This window comes from Trachinotus anak, unplaced genomic scaffold (genome assembly GCF_046630095.1).
Source record: "Trachinotus anak isolate AG129_WGS33_773 ecotype Australia unplaced genomic scaffold, CSIRO_AGI_Tana_v1 ptg000025l, whole genome shotgun sequence".
Classification (NCBI taxonomy): domain Eukaryota; kingdom Metazoa; phylum Chordata; class Actinopteri; order Carangiformes; family Carangidae; genus Trachinotus; species Trachinotus anak.
In genome coordinates, this window is record NW_027273876.1 from 13,800,115 (window position 1) to 13,818,051 (window position 17,937).

Below are 17,937 nucleotides of genomic sequence, written 5' to 3' on the forward strand. Positions count from 1 at the left end.
CCATCACCATACTCTCCTAGAAAGAAAAGACCCCCTCCATCTCCTCTTTACATTAATTTCTTTCTGCCTCATAATATTCACCATTTAATTGAGTGGGTTAATACTACATAATTATAACATGTATAACATAATATGTTCCAGCTCAACTCTTCCTGCTGGTTTGTGGTCCGTCGTGTATCCCGAATGGCTTCACAGAGTGCTCTCAAGGCATCCTTTGAAACAGAGCTGATGGGATGGGGTGGGAGAGTGGGATGCTATGTGGAGTTCCTGATGTGAATGTGTGATAACAGAAATGGACATGCTATTGTAGAGTGCTGTGGAGAAAGCAGAGCGTCAGTATGCTCCATAATAGTCCCATTACACTTATCTTCACTAAAATTACACTGAAGTCTTCAGGCAGTGGGTTGGAAGAGACTGAACTGCACGGTTCAGCCTCTTCAGCATGAAAATAAACCAGGCCTCAAAATAACTAGATGTCAGCTTCGCATTTAATTTCCATGAATATTAATCCACATTAGCTGAACTTAACATACGGAGCAGGACATTGGTTGAATTTGAAACACAGCACGCTCTCACGCCGAGTCCTCACTGCACGGCGACGACAGAGCCGGCCGTTGCCATGGAGCTGGGAGTTGCTATGAAGCCAGTATGTTCTGAGTGGTGGTGGCGTCTGTGGAGGAAGACAGTGTGGTCTGTTTAAACTCCAGCCAGGACTCTTGCTGGGCTCAGATGACCTTTCACAGGAATAAAACATGATCTATTCAGTATCTGTCCACTAAAACGGGAATTTACCACAGAAAGATACGCACATTTACACACATGCACACAGCACACAAGTAATATGCAGCTTTATAACAACACTGGACCACATGTTGGTGCTATATAACAACATCTGACCTGATGTTATATGAAACCTCTTCATTCAAAGTCTCTGTTTTATGACTTCTCTAGGTTGCTGAGCATTTGCTTTTCCCAGTGTTTGCATACATGTGTACACTATAGACATAATGTCTGTGTGTGTGTGTGTATGTGTGTGTGTGTGTGTGTGTGTGTGTGTGGGTCTGTTTGTGTGGAAATGTGCGCATATGTTCACATATGTTCATCTGGGTGCGGGGGCTGTATGGCAGCATCCACATGTGCGTATACTTGAAGTGTTTGGTGTGTGTGTGTGTGTGCAGCAGGAAGGAAATGCAGCAGGGGTTTGAGACCCACACAAGGTCTTGCTGTTCTTCATGTCTCCAGTTCATGCTGAAGTGTAGGAATGTATAGCCCTAGGTGGAAGGCGTGGCTCCGCACACTCTTCCACTGTCCAGTGGCACCTGTTTTTCAGCTTAGCTTTCATGCAGACAGATATGATGGGAGACAGCGGGGCATAGTCACTGTGCGGTGGAACCAAAACAGCTGTTACACAAATTCATGTAATAAAAAATCTAATACCCCAGGCATGACAATGAGCTTTCCACGGTTTCTTATTCTTTTTGTCAAGGGAATGATTTGACATTTTGGAAAGAAGCTTATTTGACTTCTTGCCAAAAGTTAGATGAGAAAGTTGATACCATACCCATATCTCTGCTAAATACAAAGCTACAGCCAGCAGCCTAGCTTAGCTTTAACTTAGCATAGCAGAAAGACTGGAGACAGTGGGAAACGACTCGCTCAGTTCTGTCCAAAGGTAACAAAATCAGATAACCAGCACCTTTCAAGCTCACCAGCTAACTTGGTGTATCTTGCTTGTCTAATCTGTACAAAATCAAGACTGCAAAAATGGCAACTTTACAAAGTTACGTGCCAGACTATTCCTTGGCTGTGAGCAGTGACTTTCTGGTGACCTCAAGACAAGACTCCAGGACAACAAACAAGAAATAACTTATAACTAGTGCTGGTTTAAGCTGCTTTTGTTATCTCAGCAGCTAACTGACTGCTGGCCATAGCTTACAGCACAGACATAAGAGAAAGTGGTATCTATCTTTTGTCTAAGTCTCAGCAAGAAAGGAAATAAAGGTATCTCCCAAAATGTCAAACTATTTCTTTAAGAGGTTGTTTGACTTGGACCAGCCAGTGTTAACCTGACGTGCTATGCTAGGCTTTGTTGGAAACTGCTTTGGAAAAACATGAGCACTTTCAAAAGATACTTGGTAGGTTGCAGTTGATTGGATGAACTGTCTGTCTATCATATCACATAGCAGGAGAGCACCGAAAAGGAAACACGTCTTGTCGTCTTTGTAGGGAAAGTTTGTGCATAAAAGCTGCTCTTACAAATACCAAAACAGTTCCTTCCCCATAGCTGCCAATTCGTCCAAACTGCTGTGGTTCGGCCACAAGTGAATAGCTTGAGTCTGGTGAGATGGATTCTCACCTGTGAAGAATCTAGCTGCCTTGCAAGATTAAACCGCTGGTATGCTAGAAAGTAATGTACTACAAACCCACAGCATCAGAACATTTCAGAAATGTTGGCGGTGATAGGCATTTTCTAAAAGGAATTTCTAACTTGCCAGAAATGCTCTTAGAGACGAGTAGTTCATTCCTCCAGCGGGCCCTCGTCAGCTTTCAGATCACTCTAAATCAATAAGACAAATCACTGACACAAAATAAAAATACAAACAAATAACAAATATTTTCTGCAAAAATGTCCTCCTCTCTGGAAACATTGCCTTAACAGTGATAGGAATGTCTGATTAAGTTAAGCTTTTACTGAGAGGGAAAATTAAATTGAAACACTTGCTGTTCAATGGTGCACTCTCAGTGTTTAATCATTAAAAAGGGAGTTCCTGCATGCAGCATTCCTTCCTTTGCCCATAGAGACACTTTTGTTAAAATGAACAATTCAATGCAGAGGAGTCATAGGTAAAGAAAGACATGTTTGAGGGGAGGCTGGGTTTGATCTGGCTCTGAGCCCGGAGGACAGATAACCTTGGGCATAAGCTCTCCACCCAAAAGATATAGAGAGGCAATAACCACCACAAAAAAATCCTACAAGCGTACATTTATTATTCACCCAGTGCAGCTTTGTTACATATACAGTATGTCAGGTAGAAAATGCAGAAGTTTAAGGGAGTGGTGGATGAAGGGGCTATCTCTATGGGGAACGACACCAGCCTGACCTTTAGCCTGAGCTCAGTCATAACAGGCCTCTCATAGAGTTTTTCCATGAGACCACACCAGTTATTGTGACTGGCTGTTGCATGAGCTCAAAAAGGTCACAAGAGCATTTCACCTTAGTCGAGATTTTCCCCTCCTCCCATGGGACTCATTAACTCAGAATTTGATGCTTAACAACCTCGCGAAGCCCACACCATCACTTGTCTGCAGTGTTTAACAAAGGAGCAGTTATTTGTCTCTGGGACCTTCTTTCAGAAAGTAGCCTTTATGCTCACACAGCAGGAAAACAAACACATGTGTGTACATTTTTATTCTAGTTAACACTGGAGTTTAAATATCATGACAGGGTAGAAAATACTGCCTTAGAAATGTCTTTGAACGTTACATTGCCATCTTGACAAACTGGAAAATTATATTCCTATCTACCTTCGCTTAATCCAATTGTTAACCGCCTTGCTATTCTTCACTGGATAATAGGTGAATATATGGGGCAGTAAATCTGATGCATGGTGCTGTGACCAAGCCTAATGTAATCTCAGGGACAGACCGTTGAATAATGACACAATCTGGAGGGTAACTGCAGTAAATCTGACCAGCAAACACAACACTAGCTCTCTCCCACATTGCTCATCTTCCCTCCCGTGGTAAAGTGAGTTGCTGTGATTTACAATTCTCCTTATAAAGCCTCCTTCCTGTCTGCGCAGCGTATAGCCTGTCTGGTTGCCCAACCCCTGCAAGCTTCATTGGTCTTCCCTCAGACCTCCTGTAAACACTCTGAGGATTTCTTTTCCTGTCTTTTGATCGACTGTTTGCAGTCAATCCCAAGTAACCACATGGTGCCACTTTGTTTATGACTGGGCTTGTATGACCTGTAAATAAATGATGGAACATAAAAGGGTGGGTTTTTTTATTGAACACATATGTGTTGGTTTTCGAAAGCTGAACCTGTGGTGATTGTCTGTTCGTGGTGAATGTGTTGAGATTGGCAGATGGTTCCGATTTGATTGGTGGTAAAACTTCTGTTGTTAATGTTAATAAACTCATGAGGATGTAAGTCTGTGTCTGTGTATTCAGGTGATGAGTTTTCTGATCAAGAAGCAAGAGATAATTTGGGGATACTCTTTAACTGTTCAATAATTCACATTAGAAAGACTTTTTAGTTGGTACAATCGTTGAGATGTCTTTGTTGTACATATCAGCCTCATCCTTGTTAAAATTCTGTGTTAAAAAAAACACATAGCAGTGTAGATGTCTTTGCTGTGAAGGCTCTCATTTGTGAGGGATTTGTGCTGGAGTGTGTGAAAAACCATGCATGCCATGTGTGTGTTCAGCTTCCTCTCAAGCCAGTGCATGAATCCACTTCTTCCCTCTCCACTGTGTGTGTGTGAATACAAAGCCATGCCCTTTCTTTCTGATGACAAGTGGGGCTGTACTCCACAGACCTGCACATTTTCCACTCAATTGAATGGCCTCTCTCAGATCATTAAATGGCCATTCATTAGCGAGGGACACTGGCGGGGACTCAGCAGCAAACCAAACACAGAGAGGCCTGTCTGGGGGGCACTGTCCCTCACACGGTGCCCTATAGGACTGTGGGTGGTAGCAGCCTTCAAGTGTAGCACCTGATGTAACCATTGTCATGATGAAAAAGTGTTAAAGGTAGCTGAGATTTTCATGTAAGTAGGCACAATCCAAGCTTTGACTTCATTAATACTTTATATGAAATTGAGAAATAGTATTGAAAGATGCCCTAAACCAGTACTTCAGTATTGTACTGTCAAAAAAACAGTTGGTTACATTCAAGTTCAACGAAACTATAAAACAAACCAATTACAAACGAGTTGACTTAATATTGAAAACAACACGTGTACCCTCCTGCTCACTACTAGGCTTTGTGGCAGTTTGAGAAACACTTGATTTTAAATATGATGTTTTAATGAATCTGCACGGACCACAAGTGGTCGCTTGCAGAAACACGGTCCACGGGCCACTCTTTGAGAAAGGCTGCTCTGAACCAGAGCTTCCCAACCTTTTTATAAGACGTACCCCCAACAACCTTGTCAGATGCTCCCTCAGTGCTGCTATTAACGATGCATCCATTAATTTCACCTTAGTTAAGTAGTTCAACTCTTCCTCCATTACTTTATTTTCTTTGAGCTATAACTATTTTATCTGTGTATACTTTACTTTTAGCTAACTGTTTGTTGAGTTTTTTATTTATCCATCACTTTAAGCAATTATTTTTGCTATGCAGTACTTTTAGCTGACTATATCTTTTACCCTACCGCTATTTCACCATTATCCTTTACTTTAAACTAACAATTTTAATATTTTTAATTAATCGTTTAAACTACATACTGATTACCTTAAATAAGTATTCAAACTCATTATCTGTTTTCGACCATGTATTTACCTCTTTTAGCAAAAGTTCTCTGCTTGTTTGCTAACTAGTTTCCATTGGCTCTTAACATATAGTTGAACTGTTATTACAGCTGACTCAATGCATGGACATATTTTTTCTAATTCAAATCATAATTTCTGTTTTTGCAAGCAACCGCAGAAATGAAAACCCCTAGTTAAGAATCACTGCTCTAGGCAGCAGCTCCTGAGGTATATCTCTCGTTTCCTGGACTAGACTTCATCTTGTCATCACTTCCCTGAAGACACCAAATCCATTACAGAAATCTGGACAGGAGACAAGAGAGTGGAGGTAGGATGGAGGGTGTTCACCTCCTGGGGCCTAATATTTAGCAGAAACTTACTCACAGTCAGGTCGAGCGGCTATAGACTGACTGACGCACTTTGTTTCAACCTGACTTAACAACCTGATTGACTCACTCTGCCATATCTGATTTAGTGGGGATGACTATGAGTTTATTACATGGAGACGAGAAACCAACATGGAGTTTTTGTGTAAGCTGAGGAGGAAGAAGTGGGCTGAACGGGAACTCCCAACATGTGCTGTGCTCAGGCATGCCTAGAAAAATGACAGCTCTCTGTGCGGTGTTAACAAGCCCACCAAATAACTAGGTGTATGTCTTACTCAAGACTTTTCTGTGATTTTCCTGTCTATGAAAAATTCCCAGTTACAGGCATTTGTTCTGACTGAGGATTTGGATTAAGTTTATGAAAAAACACCTACACAAAGTACCTTTGAATGTTGTGACAGCTGAAACTTTTTGAATTTAATATTTCATTTGAATAGCCCACAATTTACATGAAATTTAAAAAGTGATTTGGGTATTTTAAGACTTTTAACTTGATGAAAATGTTGATGTTTACACATTTATGATGCAATGCCATGAAGAGTAGAATGAGCAAACTTTATTCGTTTGGCAAACTCACCATTTACGAGTGGCTTTTTATAACTTCAACTTACTCTGTAACTCTTTAATGAGGCTGAATAGGGGGTTGTCTGAAAATCAAAGCAAAGGACAAACTTTGCTAGAAACTCCAGGAAACATTTGATTGTCCGATGTTATCCTGCCTGCAGATAATCAGCAGATAGAATGAAGCAGTTTCAACTAGTCCAACATGCATTTCCATCTGAGGAAAAACAAACATGCATGGATTAGGGTGGAGCTTCCTGTAAGAATCCTGGGAGAGGGCATCTCAACCTCCAAGGCTCAAGGAGAATGTATCTGTAACCAAGGTTACATATTCACTCTTCAGTGATAAGTTCCAGAGGAGCTTGTAACAAAGGGGTGAAGGGTCAAGATGAACTGTGGGATAGTGGGGACTCATGAGAGTCATGAGAGATTGCGACATATGAAAACTTTATAGTCAAAGGAGCATCATTTGGAAGTAATGTTTTGAATTTAGCTGCAGCAGATAACTATTATAAAGCACAAATCTACTACAAAAATCTATCACAAAAAACTACGAATAAATCCTCAATGCAAAAAACAAATAATTGCCTTGGCTTGCAGCCCACTGAGAGAGTGGCCTCCGTCAATACGAAAGTTTGAGTGGAGGGCAAACAAAGAGGTGGTAATCAAAGAAGCCTCTCATTCTTTTGATCACTCCCTTAACAGCTGTTTCTGCAGGCTGCTCTCATGCACACTTGGCAGAGTGGAACCAGAGAATAGATGCATTCTCGTCAGTGAGGCTGGGGCTGCCAGGACGGGGACACTTGTACGGATGCCTCTGTGCAGTGTCTGGTACTGGTGCCAGCGGAATGGAAAAGACAGAAAGGACCAGTTGGGGGATGGAGTGAGGAGCACTGGAGAGGAGAGAGCAACGTCAGCAGAAGGAGAAGATGTCATAAAACTTAATAAAAACACAATAGACAAAGGTTAGAAATGACTTATGCATCAGATCTTGATGAGATCGTCTTGTCTTAGTCAGGGGGGTCAGGCCGTCATTGTCCAGCTCACTGTGTGGCTCTGGATGGATCACTCAATTAGCACAGTGCACTGTTGCAAAGGCTGATTGACATGGAATGCTCTCCGGGTCAGAGGCCTGTTGTCTCCATCCAGGGGGTTGTTTGTTTACATCCTCACATTCAAACATAATACAAAGTGAATAGTAAGCACACATCAGTGGGACACGTAGGGCAGGGTGATATGGCTGAAAGTAATATTGCAGAATGATACATGGAGACAAATCCTATTGAAAGGCATTAAATTGGTATTTACAGCAATGAAATTTATTTCACTGTTATACATCGTGACTCTACTACTTTTAGCAAACCATTTCTGTTTATTTGTTTATTGTTTATTCATTCCTTTTAGCCTTTTCAACATTTCACCATTTTAAGTTATTCTTACTTTTTTTTTATCATTTTCAGCTAATTCAATTTTTTATGCATTACTTTTTGCTTTTTCAGCATAAATCTATTACTTTAAGACAATCATTTGAACTGTTATCCATTTAGATAACTATTTCAACTGTTTACCTTTAGTTAACTATCTGAACTCTTTACCTATTTACAACTTCCACCATTTATCCATCACTGTTAGCTAAATGTTTCAGTGCCTTTTCTCGCGAGTTAGCTAGCTAGTTTTTGTGTGCTCTCAACATATCATTGTTATGCATAAAAAACACTGACTAGTTGCTTTTGTTAGTTTAAGCTAAATCTAGCTTGAAATCATTCATCAGAATTTTGTAAAATTATGCCAATTAATGTAAATTCTTGTGATTTAAGAGATGCAGATGCAAAAAAAAACGATGACCTCAGACTCAGAGATGGTTCACATTTAAACAAAAACAAGCAAACATACTAATTCACACTGAAGACGAGCTACACTGTAGTGTAACAGTGTGTACATGAAAGTGTGAAGGAAGTGTGTTAACTGCTGAGTGTGACCACGGAGAGACAAGTGTCATTAGAGCTCCATTAAAGGCAGCAGATGGCTAATAGTGGTTGACTGTTTTTCAGTTCGCAGGAGAGCCAGTGTGGGTGGAAGCAGCCCTGCAGGGGAACATTTAGCTTTAGAAGGTGTTTTGGATATGTTTATGTGCATGTGCATGTTTGGGGAAAAGGTCGTGCCCTTCAACATCTGGCTACATGTGCTTTCCATTAGCTTTTTGACTCCTTTGGCAGCTGGGGACACATTACCCAAGTCTTACCTGGGCTCTTTTCTCTGGAGCTTTTCAATGTACAACACACACACACACACACACACACACACACATATGCCAGCTTTGCACAGCGCACTGTCCTGGTGTGAAGAAGCCTGAGAACAGCGGGGCCTCGATTCCATGTAGCTGAGCCAACTTACAACACCGCTGGGAGGCTGGAGCAATCATTTGTTCCAGGAAAATCCCAGATCAAGTTGAATATTTTTAGTTTGGAGGGATGGGAGCAGTGAACTGTTGGCTAGTTTCAGAGGAAGCCAATTACTATAGTTTTTCTGATGGCCTTGAATTTCACTTTGAGACATTATTATGTGCACATTAAGTCAGTGTTTAGATTATGCATTTTGCAGCTCTTACAGAGATACTGTATCTGGAAAAGATCTGGAGAAAAGACTGACAAGAGTTTACACATGAAAGAGTAGAAGTAAAAAGCATCATCTTATTTTCTCCGTCTGCACACACAGATCTACATTAAACCGATGGCTCAAGGTCTTTGACCTGTTGCCATTTTCTCTTTTTATCTCTAATCAGGACTGAGGAAGAAGGCGGGAGAGTGGGAGAAAGAGAGAGTTAGCAGTTAATAGACTTCTGAGTCTCCCACTCATGAGAGCGCCCTGACTCCCTGAGTGAGTCGACCATTCAATCAGATCAGCACAGACTAGCCAGTGGTGCTTCATTATCTCGAGGAGCTCCATGCTGCTGCCTTGAACTTTTCAAAGGGAGATGAAATTGCGTTGATGGTCGCGGGGGTGTAGGAAGCAATGAACAGACTTTGTTTTTGTGGTGTCACTGTCCCCCTCATAATTAAAGTCTAAACATCCTCTGTAGTGTAGGCGTGTGGGGATCCCATTGACTTGTTTATGTGTGTAGTGGGGTAACTATAGAAGTCCTGGCAGTTCACATGGAGCTGTAGGTAGTAGATGTATACATATCCAGTGTGCGTGTCTCCCTTTGTTATTCTTGTACTAATAGACAGGTGCAGGGTATTTCTGCATGGAGGCCACCCCCCCATTCTGTCAAAAAGTGAGCAAAAGAAAAACAGAATGTGCAGTATTTGTCTTAAGCGCTTCATAACACTGTAAAGTCTGAAGGAGAATCAATTCAAACAGGAATGTTGAAGCTGGTATTTTAAAATTGAAAAACCAGAGAAGAGCTGCAAGGAGAGACAGAGAGAAGAGGTACAGCTTGTGCTTGAAGTGAAACTTTTTGATAACCACAGCCACTGTCATCCAATCAAGGTCCTGAGAAAACTGCGAGACTGTTGTGTCTCTGATTCTCCCACATACTTCATGTCTGAAGGTCACTGCCATTAGTGTTGCTCTTTTTGGCCTAGGGGAGCTCCCTTAATCACACTGATGATTCTCAGGAAGATTTGAGAAGTTTAAAATGGGAAGAAAATTACTTACTCTGAGGGGAAATGGTTTCATTTGTTATGTACAGTACAAAGGGACTTTTTTCTGGTTTTGTTTTTACCTCAGCAGTGATCAGACCTAGTTAGCCAGTAATTGCTGGGTTTTCATTGTGCTCTTGTCCCGTGCTGGAACCGAGCCAGCTGTTCTACTTTTACTCACTACATTAGAAAAGTACAAAACTTTTCCTCCAATGCTGTCTCATGTTACTGTGTTGTGAGGGTTTGTTGGTTTGGCAGCCAGAGAAGTGTAGAGTTCATTTGTCAGTGTCACATATTTGTCACATATTGTTTGACAGAAAAAAAAAATGTTTTGAGCCAATGATTTTAGCCTGATGTCCGTTTGAACACGCATTCATAACTCACAGAGGAGCAACTACATCAAACTGACGTCAGACAGAGAAATGTGCTGGAGTTAGATTATTTTCATTTTCTCCTTTTCTTGTACTTTGACCATATATTTTTTTTTTCTGTGACGTCTGTGAGGTATTTTCAAACTGTCACCACCACATTCAATTTTAAGACGTATGCACCATCTACTGGTTGTTCTGTGACACTACAAAAGCCTGGCGATTTCACAATGAAACAGCAGCTTATTTTCTCTTTCCATTCAATCAAGACTTTCAGGAGGGAAGACATTTTGTTAGGCTAAAACTTTCTACAAGCAGTTTTAAGTGTTTAGTGTTATATCACATTTGTATATCATCTATCTAAGGTCATATAGTCTACATTTTAATCTTCCAGTGTTGTTTTGCATGTGAGATTTGAGGCAACTTCAGGCACGCACAGTCTCTCTCAGCCAGGCATGCTCAGGTATGCTGTCAGGTCTGGGGGCATTTGGCAAAATACTTATGTTTGGAAAAACTGATGGATCACGATGTTCTAAAGCTGCCTTAAAGGGTATCTGATAAATGGTTTTCTTGCCACAGGAAAAAAAATGAAGAGAAGATAAAAAAACAGTTGAGCATAAAACTTTTACCGTAACTGGAAATGGATATTTCGATTTTGAAAACCTGTGAAACAGAAAAAATGCCACTGCTGTCTTTGCATGAAAAGAGTAAAATGAGCTTGGGAGGAAACATTCCTACTGTCATTCACTTCAGACCACAAAAACAAAAACCAAAAATAAATAAATAAATAAATAAATAAATAAAAAAGAAAAGCCACAAAATCTCTCAATTATAAATACATTTCTTGGACTTTAAAATTCTGAATTTAAATGTTTGTTTTTTTGTTTTAAAAAAAAAACAAAACCAAAATCTTTTCAAACATCTTTTCCCCCCATTTGTGTGTTTTTGAAATAAATCTGTACAATCCACCTTTGTGTGTTTGGCGTCCCCTAGTGGCAGAGGAGGAAACAACCTCAGACATCACATGACCCAAAAGGTCTGTTTAGCACTTGATACTTACAATACAAGAGAGAGTCCAGTTTAAGGACAGACTATTCACTCTTTTGTGTTCAGGACTCAGGTTGCGTATTTGAAGCTTTAAAGTTTTCATTTCTCATTGACAGTGGGTGGAAACATATTCCAAACACCGGACTTTAATTTGGGCAAATCCATGGGGTTTTCAGAGAGAGATAAGTCGACTGTTATCAACACTTAATTTGCCTCATAATGATTGTCTATTTACAGTAAGTTGCCATTTTTTCCAACATATCGAGGCAAACCTGCATCTATCATTATTGTTTCATGTTGGTTGAATTTTGGTGAACGGGCCCTTTAAGCCGTCACCTCAGTGCCACGGCTCTACCGAAAGATGGCGGAAGGTGATCAGACTTGAGCTGCCGAGGATGAAACGCCGGCTCACTGTATCAGCAGTGTCCCGTAAAGTCCTGAGATTGTGGTCTGTGGGCAACGTGATTTTGACAGTGGAGAGCGTCGGCGGAAGTCTGCACATTTTCAGCAGTGTAAATCTGCGTTTTGTCTCTTCTGCAGGCAGAAAACCAAAGTTACATTTAGGAGTGGGGACAGCAGGGGGCGCTGTGCACCGCGCTTTCAGCTGACAGCAGAGGCTGCAGGGAAAAAAGGAACAGTCAAAAATGTTCCTTGTTTAATACAAGAGAGATAAAAGGTTATTTTCAGAGTTTCTCTCTACAGAATGTTCTTCAGAATAAATCGAAATGACACGATTTAGGCCTAGCTGCTGCAGACGGGGCTGCTTTGCCTTCAATACTGCCTGCTGTCAATTAGACTTTAACATCTTCTGAACAGTGTTGATGGAATTTGCATTTACACACACGCACACACACACACACACACACACACACACACACACAAACTTGCGCACACAAAGACACGCACATCCAAACAACACGGACAGTGTGGAGGAATTTACCCACGGGCAATATCAGTTGAACGAGTCTTTTGCCTATCTGTTCCATCTCTTTCACGTAAAGTTCACTGTCCGCCAGCACCTTTGAATGACAAAAGGGGGTCTGTGGGAGACTGGCTGGCAGCCTTTCAATAGGCTGAATAAAGTGTGATCTCTAGGCACTGTTAAGAAAACATTGCATGAAAACATTAAGGAGACGCTCTGGCTGGAGGATTGGGCTTTAGAAAGGCTCTGGGCCGCTATTGTGTTGTAACATCTTGGTGACAGCCTGTAGATGATGCAGTTGTTGAGAAAATCTGGACCTATAGGTGTTTGTGTTTTTGGACAGAGCGTACCCAAAGGCCCACAGAACTGGATGTGCACACAGTGAACAGGTAAATGCAAATCAGAGGAAGAAGAAGAAAAAAAACAAAAAAACCCCACGGTGCTGAGGTATGCGTGCACAGGCTCTCTTGGCTGAAGGCTGGGTTTCACCACGACTTCGCCTGAAGCGCAAGAGGGGGGAGGCAATAGAGCCAATGGGAAGGCAGCATCCAGCCCAGCTCTCTATAACTCCGTGTCACAAGCACTGATCTATGCCACAACCGAGTTTCTGCAGCCGGGAGATTTCAGTGGACTACAGGCTCTCCTAAGCCGTGCGTTTAAAGTGCGCGCACAGACCAGTTCTTCGTTGCAGTTTTGCTTTGCGCACTCCCCAACGACAGAATCCACCGGTGGACTTTGTTTACTCTGGAGGGCTGCTTTCACCATGAGCGCCGGACAGACGTATGAGAAGAAGATTGCGAGTATTTTGACCGATCTACCAGGATCTATGAGTTGCCACCCGAACTCCAAGGACTCTCCTACTCTCCCCGAGTCTTCGGTGACGGACATGGGCTACTACAGCGGACAGACGTCCCACGGCCATCACGAGTATTATCAGAGTCAACAGTACGGACAGCCCATGAACTCTTACCACCACCAGTTTAATCTGAACGGAATGGGAGCTGCTGGAGCTTACGCCACCAAATCTGAATACCCCTACACAAATAGCTACAGACAGTACGGACATTACAACAGAGATCACCTGCCGGCCTCGCCTCCGAGCTCAGGTAAATGTTGAGATAATCACCAGTTATTTTGCTGCGATCGCCTTTGCGCTTTGCTTTATCTGCGAGTTACGGTCGGGTCACTTGTGCGGGCCGATATCTGCCTGTGAAAGAGCCCTGATTACGCATGAAAACAGGAGTCATGCCCTAGCACAGGATATTTTATCTTTGTTTTGTTCTATATTTGATTTTAAGTTTCCCTAAAGTTTTTGAAAAAGACAAAAAGTCACGCAAGAATCAAATGCTTTCTCTTCGTTTCATGTCTTCATAAATTTAATTTAACAAGGCCACTAATATTCTCTTGCCAGTATATATGATTTATCATGAATCTACAGGTTAAAAAAACAAACAAACAAACAAAAAAAACTAACATTTGTTCAGCGGTAGTTCACCGCCTGGTGTTAATGTCATGTTTTAACAGCCTGTCTGAAATGAGCCAGCCATTAACAGCTGGCCATAAAACAATGATGGTTTGATTAAAGCTAATAATATTCACTCCATCCATTTTAACATGTTACTACTGGCGGGCCAACTTGGAGATCTGACAAAATAAGAGAGATTTAGTTTTGACTTTGGTTTTGTGACGGTTGCGTTTTCCAAAGTTTTGAAGTTGCCACATTTCAGTTTAAACTTTAAAGCTATTTTGTCACATTAAATGGATAAGATATTCTTAACTTTCAACAACATTTTGTCGTGGTGCTTTCGCTTTTAAATTCAGCTTTGAGCAGCCACAGTGGTCAGTGTTACTTATTGACTTTTGTTGCCATTTTGCAGTGAAAGAAGAGCCAGAGCCCGAGGTCCGCATGGTGAATGGAAAACCGAAAAAGATCCGCAAGCCGAGGACGATCTACTCCAGCTACCAGCTCGCTGCTTTGCAGAGGCGCTTCCAGAAGGCGCAGTACCTCGCTCTGCCCGAGAGAGCGGAGCTGGCGGCTCAGCTCGGCCTCACTCAGACACAGGTGAGCTGCCTGACCCGGTGCAACACCTCATATTTTATAATTCATCGGTACTTTTAATGTCACCCGCGTCAGCACTCTCTAATATGGTCAACAATTTGCTCTGTAATTATCCCTCAGTGCGTAATTACGCACACCAAACATATCTCTCGGGTTTAATGGCTTTTTTTTTTTTTTTTTAATTTATCAAGAAGCCCTGCCATCTCAATAAAATACTGTAAACTGTGATTTTCTTGTGTTTATATACAAGCAAGTGTTTATTTAAAAAAGTGAAATTATATCTCCTGGTCTTTGAATTTTCTGTTGCATTACAATTAATGTACCGTCTCCCTTCTTAGGTCAAGATCTGGTTCCAGAACCGGAGGTCCAAGTTCAAGAAGCTGTACAAAAACGGCGAGGTTCCTCTGGAGCACAGTCCCAACGCCAGCGACTCCATGGCCTGCAACTCCCCGCCCTCTCCCGCAGTCTGGGAGAACAGCACCCCGCAGAGCACCCCGATCAGCAGACCTCAAGTCCCACAGCCGACGCACAGCTCGTCGCCGCCATACATGGAGGATTATAACAACCACTGGTACCAGCAGGGATCGCACCTACAGCACCCGGGCACCGTGCACCACCCAGTCCCGCAGCAAAGTGTGGGAGCTGTTTATTAACAATGACTCAAGAGCAGACGTATCTCTTCCAATTTTTTCCAAACGAGGTATCTCCACAATGACTCTGCAGAGCAAAGGTCGACTGGACCGGGAGCTGACCTGAAGTGAAACATTGCCTTTGGTTTTTTTTTTTTTTTTTTTTTTGGATGATCAAGAATGTTTCAGAACTGGGTTTTCCATTCACAAAGCACATAAGGGATTTCTGATCACTTGTGGCAGCATATTTAACGGACATCTGGCGTGGTTTTTTTAAATTATTTATCACTTCTGTTGTATTTCCTTACCTTCTTTTGTAAATGAATATGCAAAGATTTTTTTTTAAAAACAAGTTGCCTGACCACAAACCGAATATTGACAAAACTGTGCAGTTGATCCATGCTACATTCAAATCATGCATGCGGGTTTGTAGAGCGCGCTTAAAAAAAAAAAAGAAAACTCAGGTCATATTTATATTGATTTGTACAAAACGTCGAAGGCTGTAAATATGTGTTTATATGCAGAACCACTATGATCATATTTGTTTGAAACGGAACGGCGGCACTGTGGTGCTTCCAAAACCATTTTTATATTCATGTAATTAGTCCCCTTGTTCTTCTTGTCAATTGAATAAAGGTGTTAATTGCATGTTGTGTGTGTAGCGAATTCATAAACAGCCTGGTTTGTTCGGACGTGACAAACTGTGCAGATAATTAAACGTAAGGCCCACTAGGTCTATAACACCTTAAACTACAGTATTCTAAACACCGCAGGGAAAAAAAAAAAAAAAAAAAAGTAGCCCTAATTTTCATAAACCACTTTCACTCATCTTAAATCCAAATCATTTCTTGACTTGGAAACAGCTTCATGCATAATTAATATTTAATTATAATACACGCATCTTCAGGTTTTTCATAATTACTGATCCACCTGAATAATAACAGTCTTGTGCCTCATCATACAGAGTGTGAGAGTGGAGTGAAGAAGTAGTTTCCATGCCTATTGAAATTAAGTTACACGCACTAGTTAGTTCATGTTTGTCTTTGCAAGATATATATATATATATATATATATATATATATATATTTAAATCATTATCTTCTGATCCACTTTCTGCCCGCAAGTGCAGATGTAATGGTGACAGGACAGTGGACTGACTTCCTGTGTTGAGGCTCTGTGAGCTGCGTGCAAAGCTCTGCAGTAGGAGGCGACATACATGCAGACATGTTGGAGTCACTTGGTTTTATTACTATTCTGTTGCCAGATAACAAGAGAGAATTCAGCACGTTGCACAAAGGGAGAGAGAGAGAGAGAGAGACAGAGAGAGAGAGAGAGAGAGGTGGGTGGGGCTGCAAAGGGTGAAGCAAGTCTGTTGCCGAAGGGGATCTCGCGCGCGCGCGCGCGCGCGCACACGCGCAGCAGGGATGGATGTAAAGCTCTGCCAAATATTGAAGGTTCAGGAAAAACACAACTCCTTTGTGTTTCTGGAGCGTTTCGCCTCAGACGCTGGAATCTTTTCGACCGCATCTGGCAAAACTGTTCCTCAACAGGTTTTTACTCATTCGCCTGATTTAATGCAATATTTAAGAATAAGTTCCAGGATTTATGGTAAAAATTTAAAAAAAAAAAGCACTTTTTATTTATTTATTTATTTTTTTAATTTAGGCAAAAGCTCTTCCCAGGTAATAAAAACATTCTCGCGGGAGCGACCGTGGCACATGTGGAACCTGGAGAACACGCAGATATCAATTAGCGGAGAGGAGCTGGATAAACATGACAGCTTCTCGGATAATGACTGTTATGACAGCGACAATGAGACACTCAGAAAAAAACCCAAAAAAAAAAACCAAAAACCCATCACCCTCCCTCTCTACGTCTTCTAGAGAAAAGACTAATGACAGCGGACAACACCATCAGTTTGGCCCCATAACTCATTTATTATTAAATATGCTGCACAAAAAAAAAAAAAAAAAAAAAAGAAATGACATGATGGAGAAACCGCTAATGGCGATCTTATCCACATGGACCACCAAGGCGCCATTACGCACCGGGAGAAAATGTCCGCAGTGCATTAGTGGTTTTATAACCTTTTCTTTCAGTAACCAGTAAGGTATGCGCCCGGGACTGGAGGTGTTAATGTATGAAACTTTATTGCAACTTTGTGCCGAAGCAGTAATGTCGGAACATTAGGCCTGCGGCTTCATAGGTGGATTTTAAAATCAAGTCTCACAATGTGCTGTAAAATTTTTATTTTTCTTAAGCTGGAAACTTTCACACAGGAGAAAAAATATGTTGGAATAAAGCCCATTACTCCAATGTTATCACCGCTGATTATCAAACAGTCTGACGTCACTTAGGACAATTCTAGATACCGATTCGTTCACATCAGATTCAATTATAACCAGTTCACGTTTTTAACCTATTTAGAGAAAATAGATAGGCCCACATCATAGTGAAAGTATGTATATGTATGTATGTATGTATATAATTAATATACATAATATAATTAAATATTTTCTTTGATCTTTTCATCTTAAATTACCAGAACATCACTTCAGTTGATTTATCTCTATTATTTTATATATGAGCACATATGTCAAAACAAATACAGTAGAAATGCTGACTTCACCTTTACAGCATTTAGAGATGTTAAGGCATGTAATGGAAACTGTAACAATATGTAGGCTCATATATCTGCATATGATTAATATTACCAAATATTTAAAAAATATTATCATTTTTATTTATTTTAAACTTATTTCAGACAGTCTCTTATTAAAACCATTAAAAAATTATTTTCATGTGGAAGGTTATTGAACTGCGATTTCAATCATTTGAAATTC

General features: G+C 41.1%; 1 protein-coding gene across 1 annotated transcript; it reads left to right on the plus strand.

The window, feature by feature from the left end:
- Positions 1–12,984: 12,984 nt before the first annotated feature.
- Positions 12,985–15,742, plus strand: dlx3b (distal-less homeobox 3b). The gene is made up of 3 exons (XM_071463339.1): positions 12,985–13,512; positions 14,284–14,468; positions 14,804–15,742. Exons 1-3 carry the CDS (start codon positions 13,170–13,172, stop codon positions 15,116–15,118), a joined length of 843 nt encoding a protein of 280 aa, XP_071319440.1. The 5' UTR covers positions 12,985–13,169; the 3' UTR covers positions 15,119–15,742.
- The last annotated feature ends 2,195 nt before the right edge of the window (positions 15,743–17,937 follow it).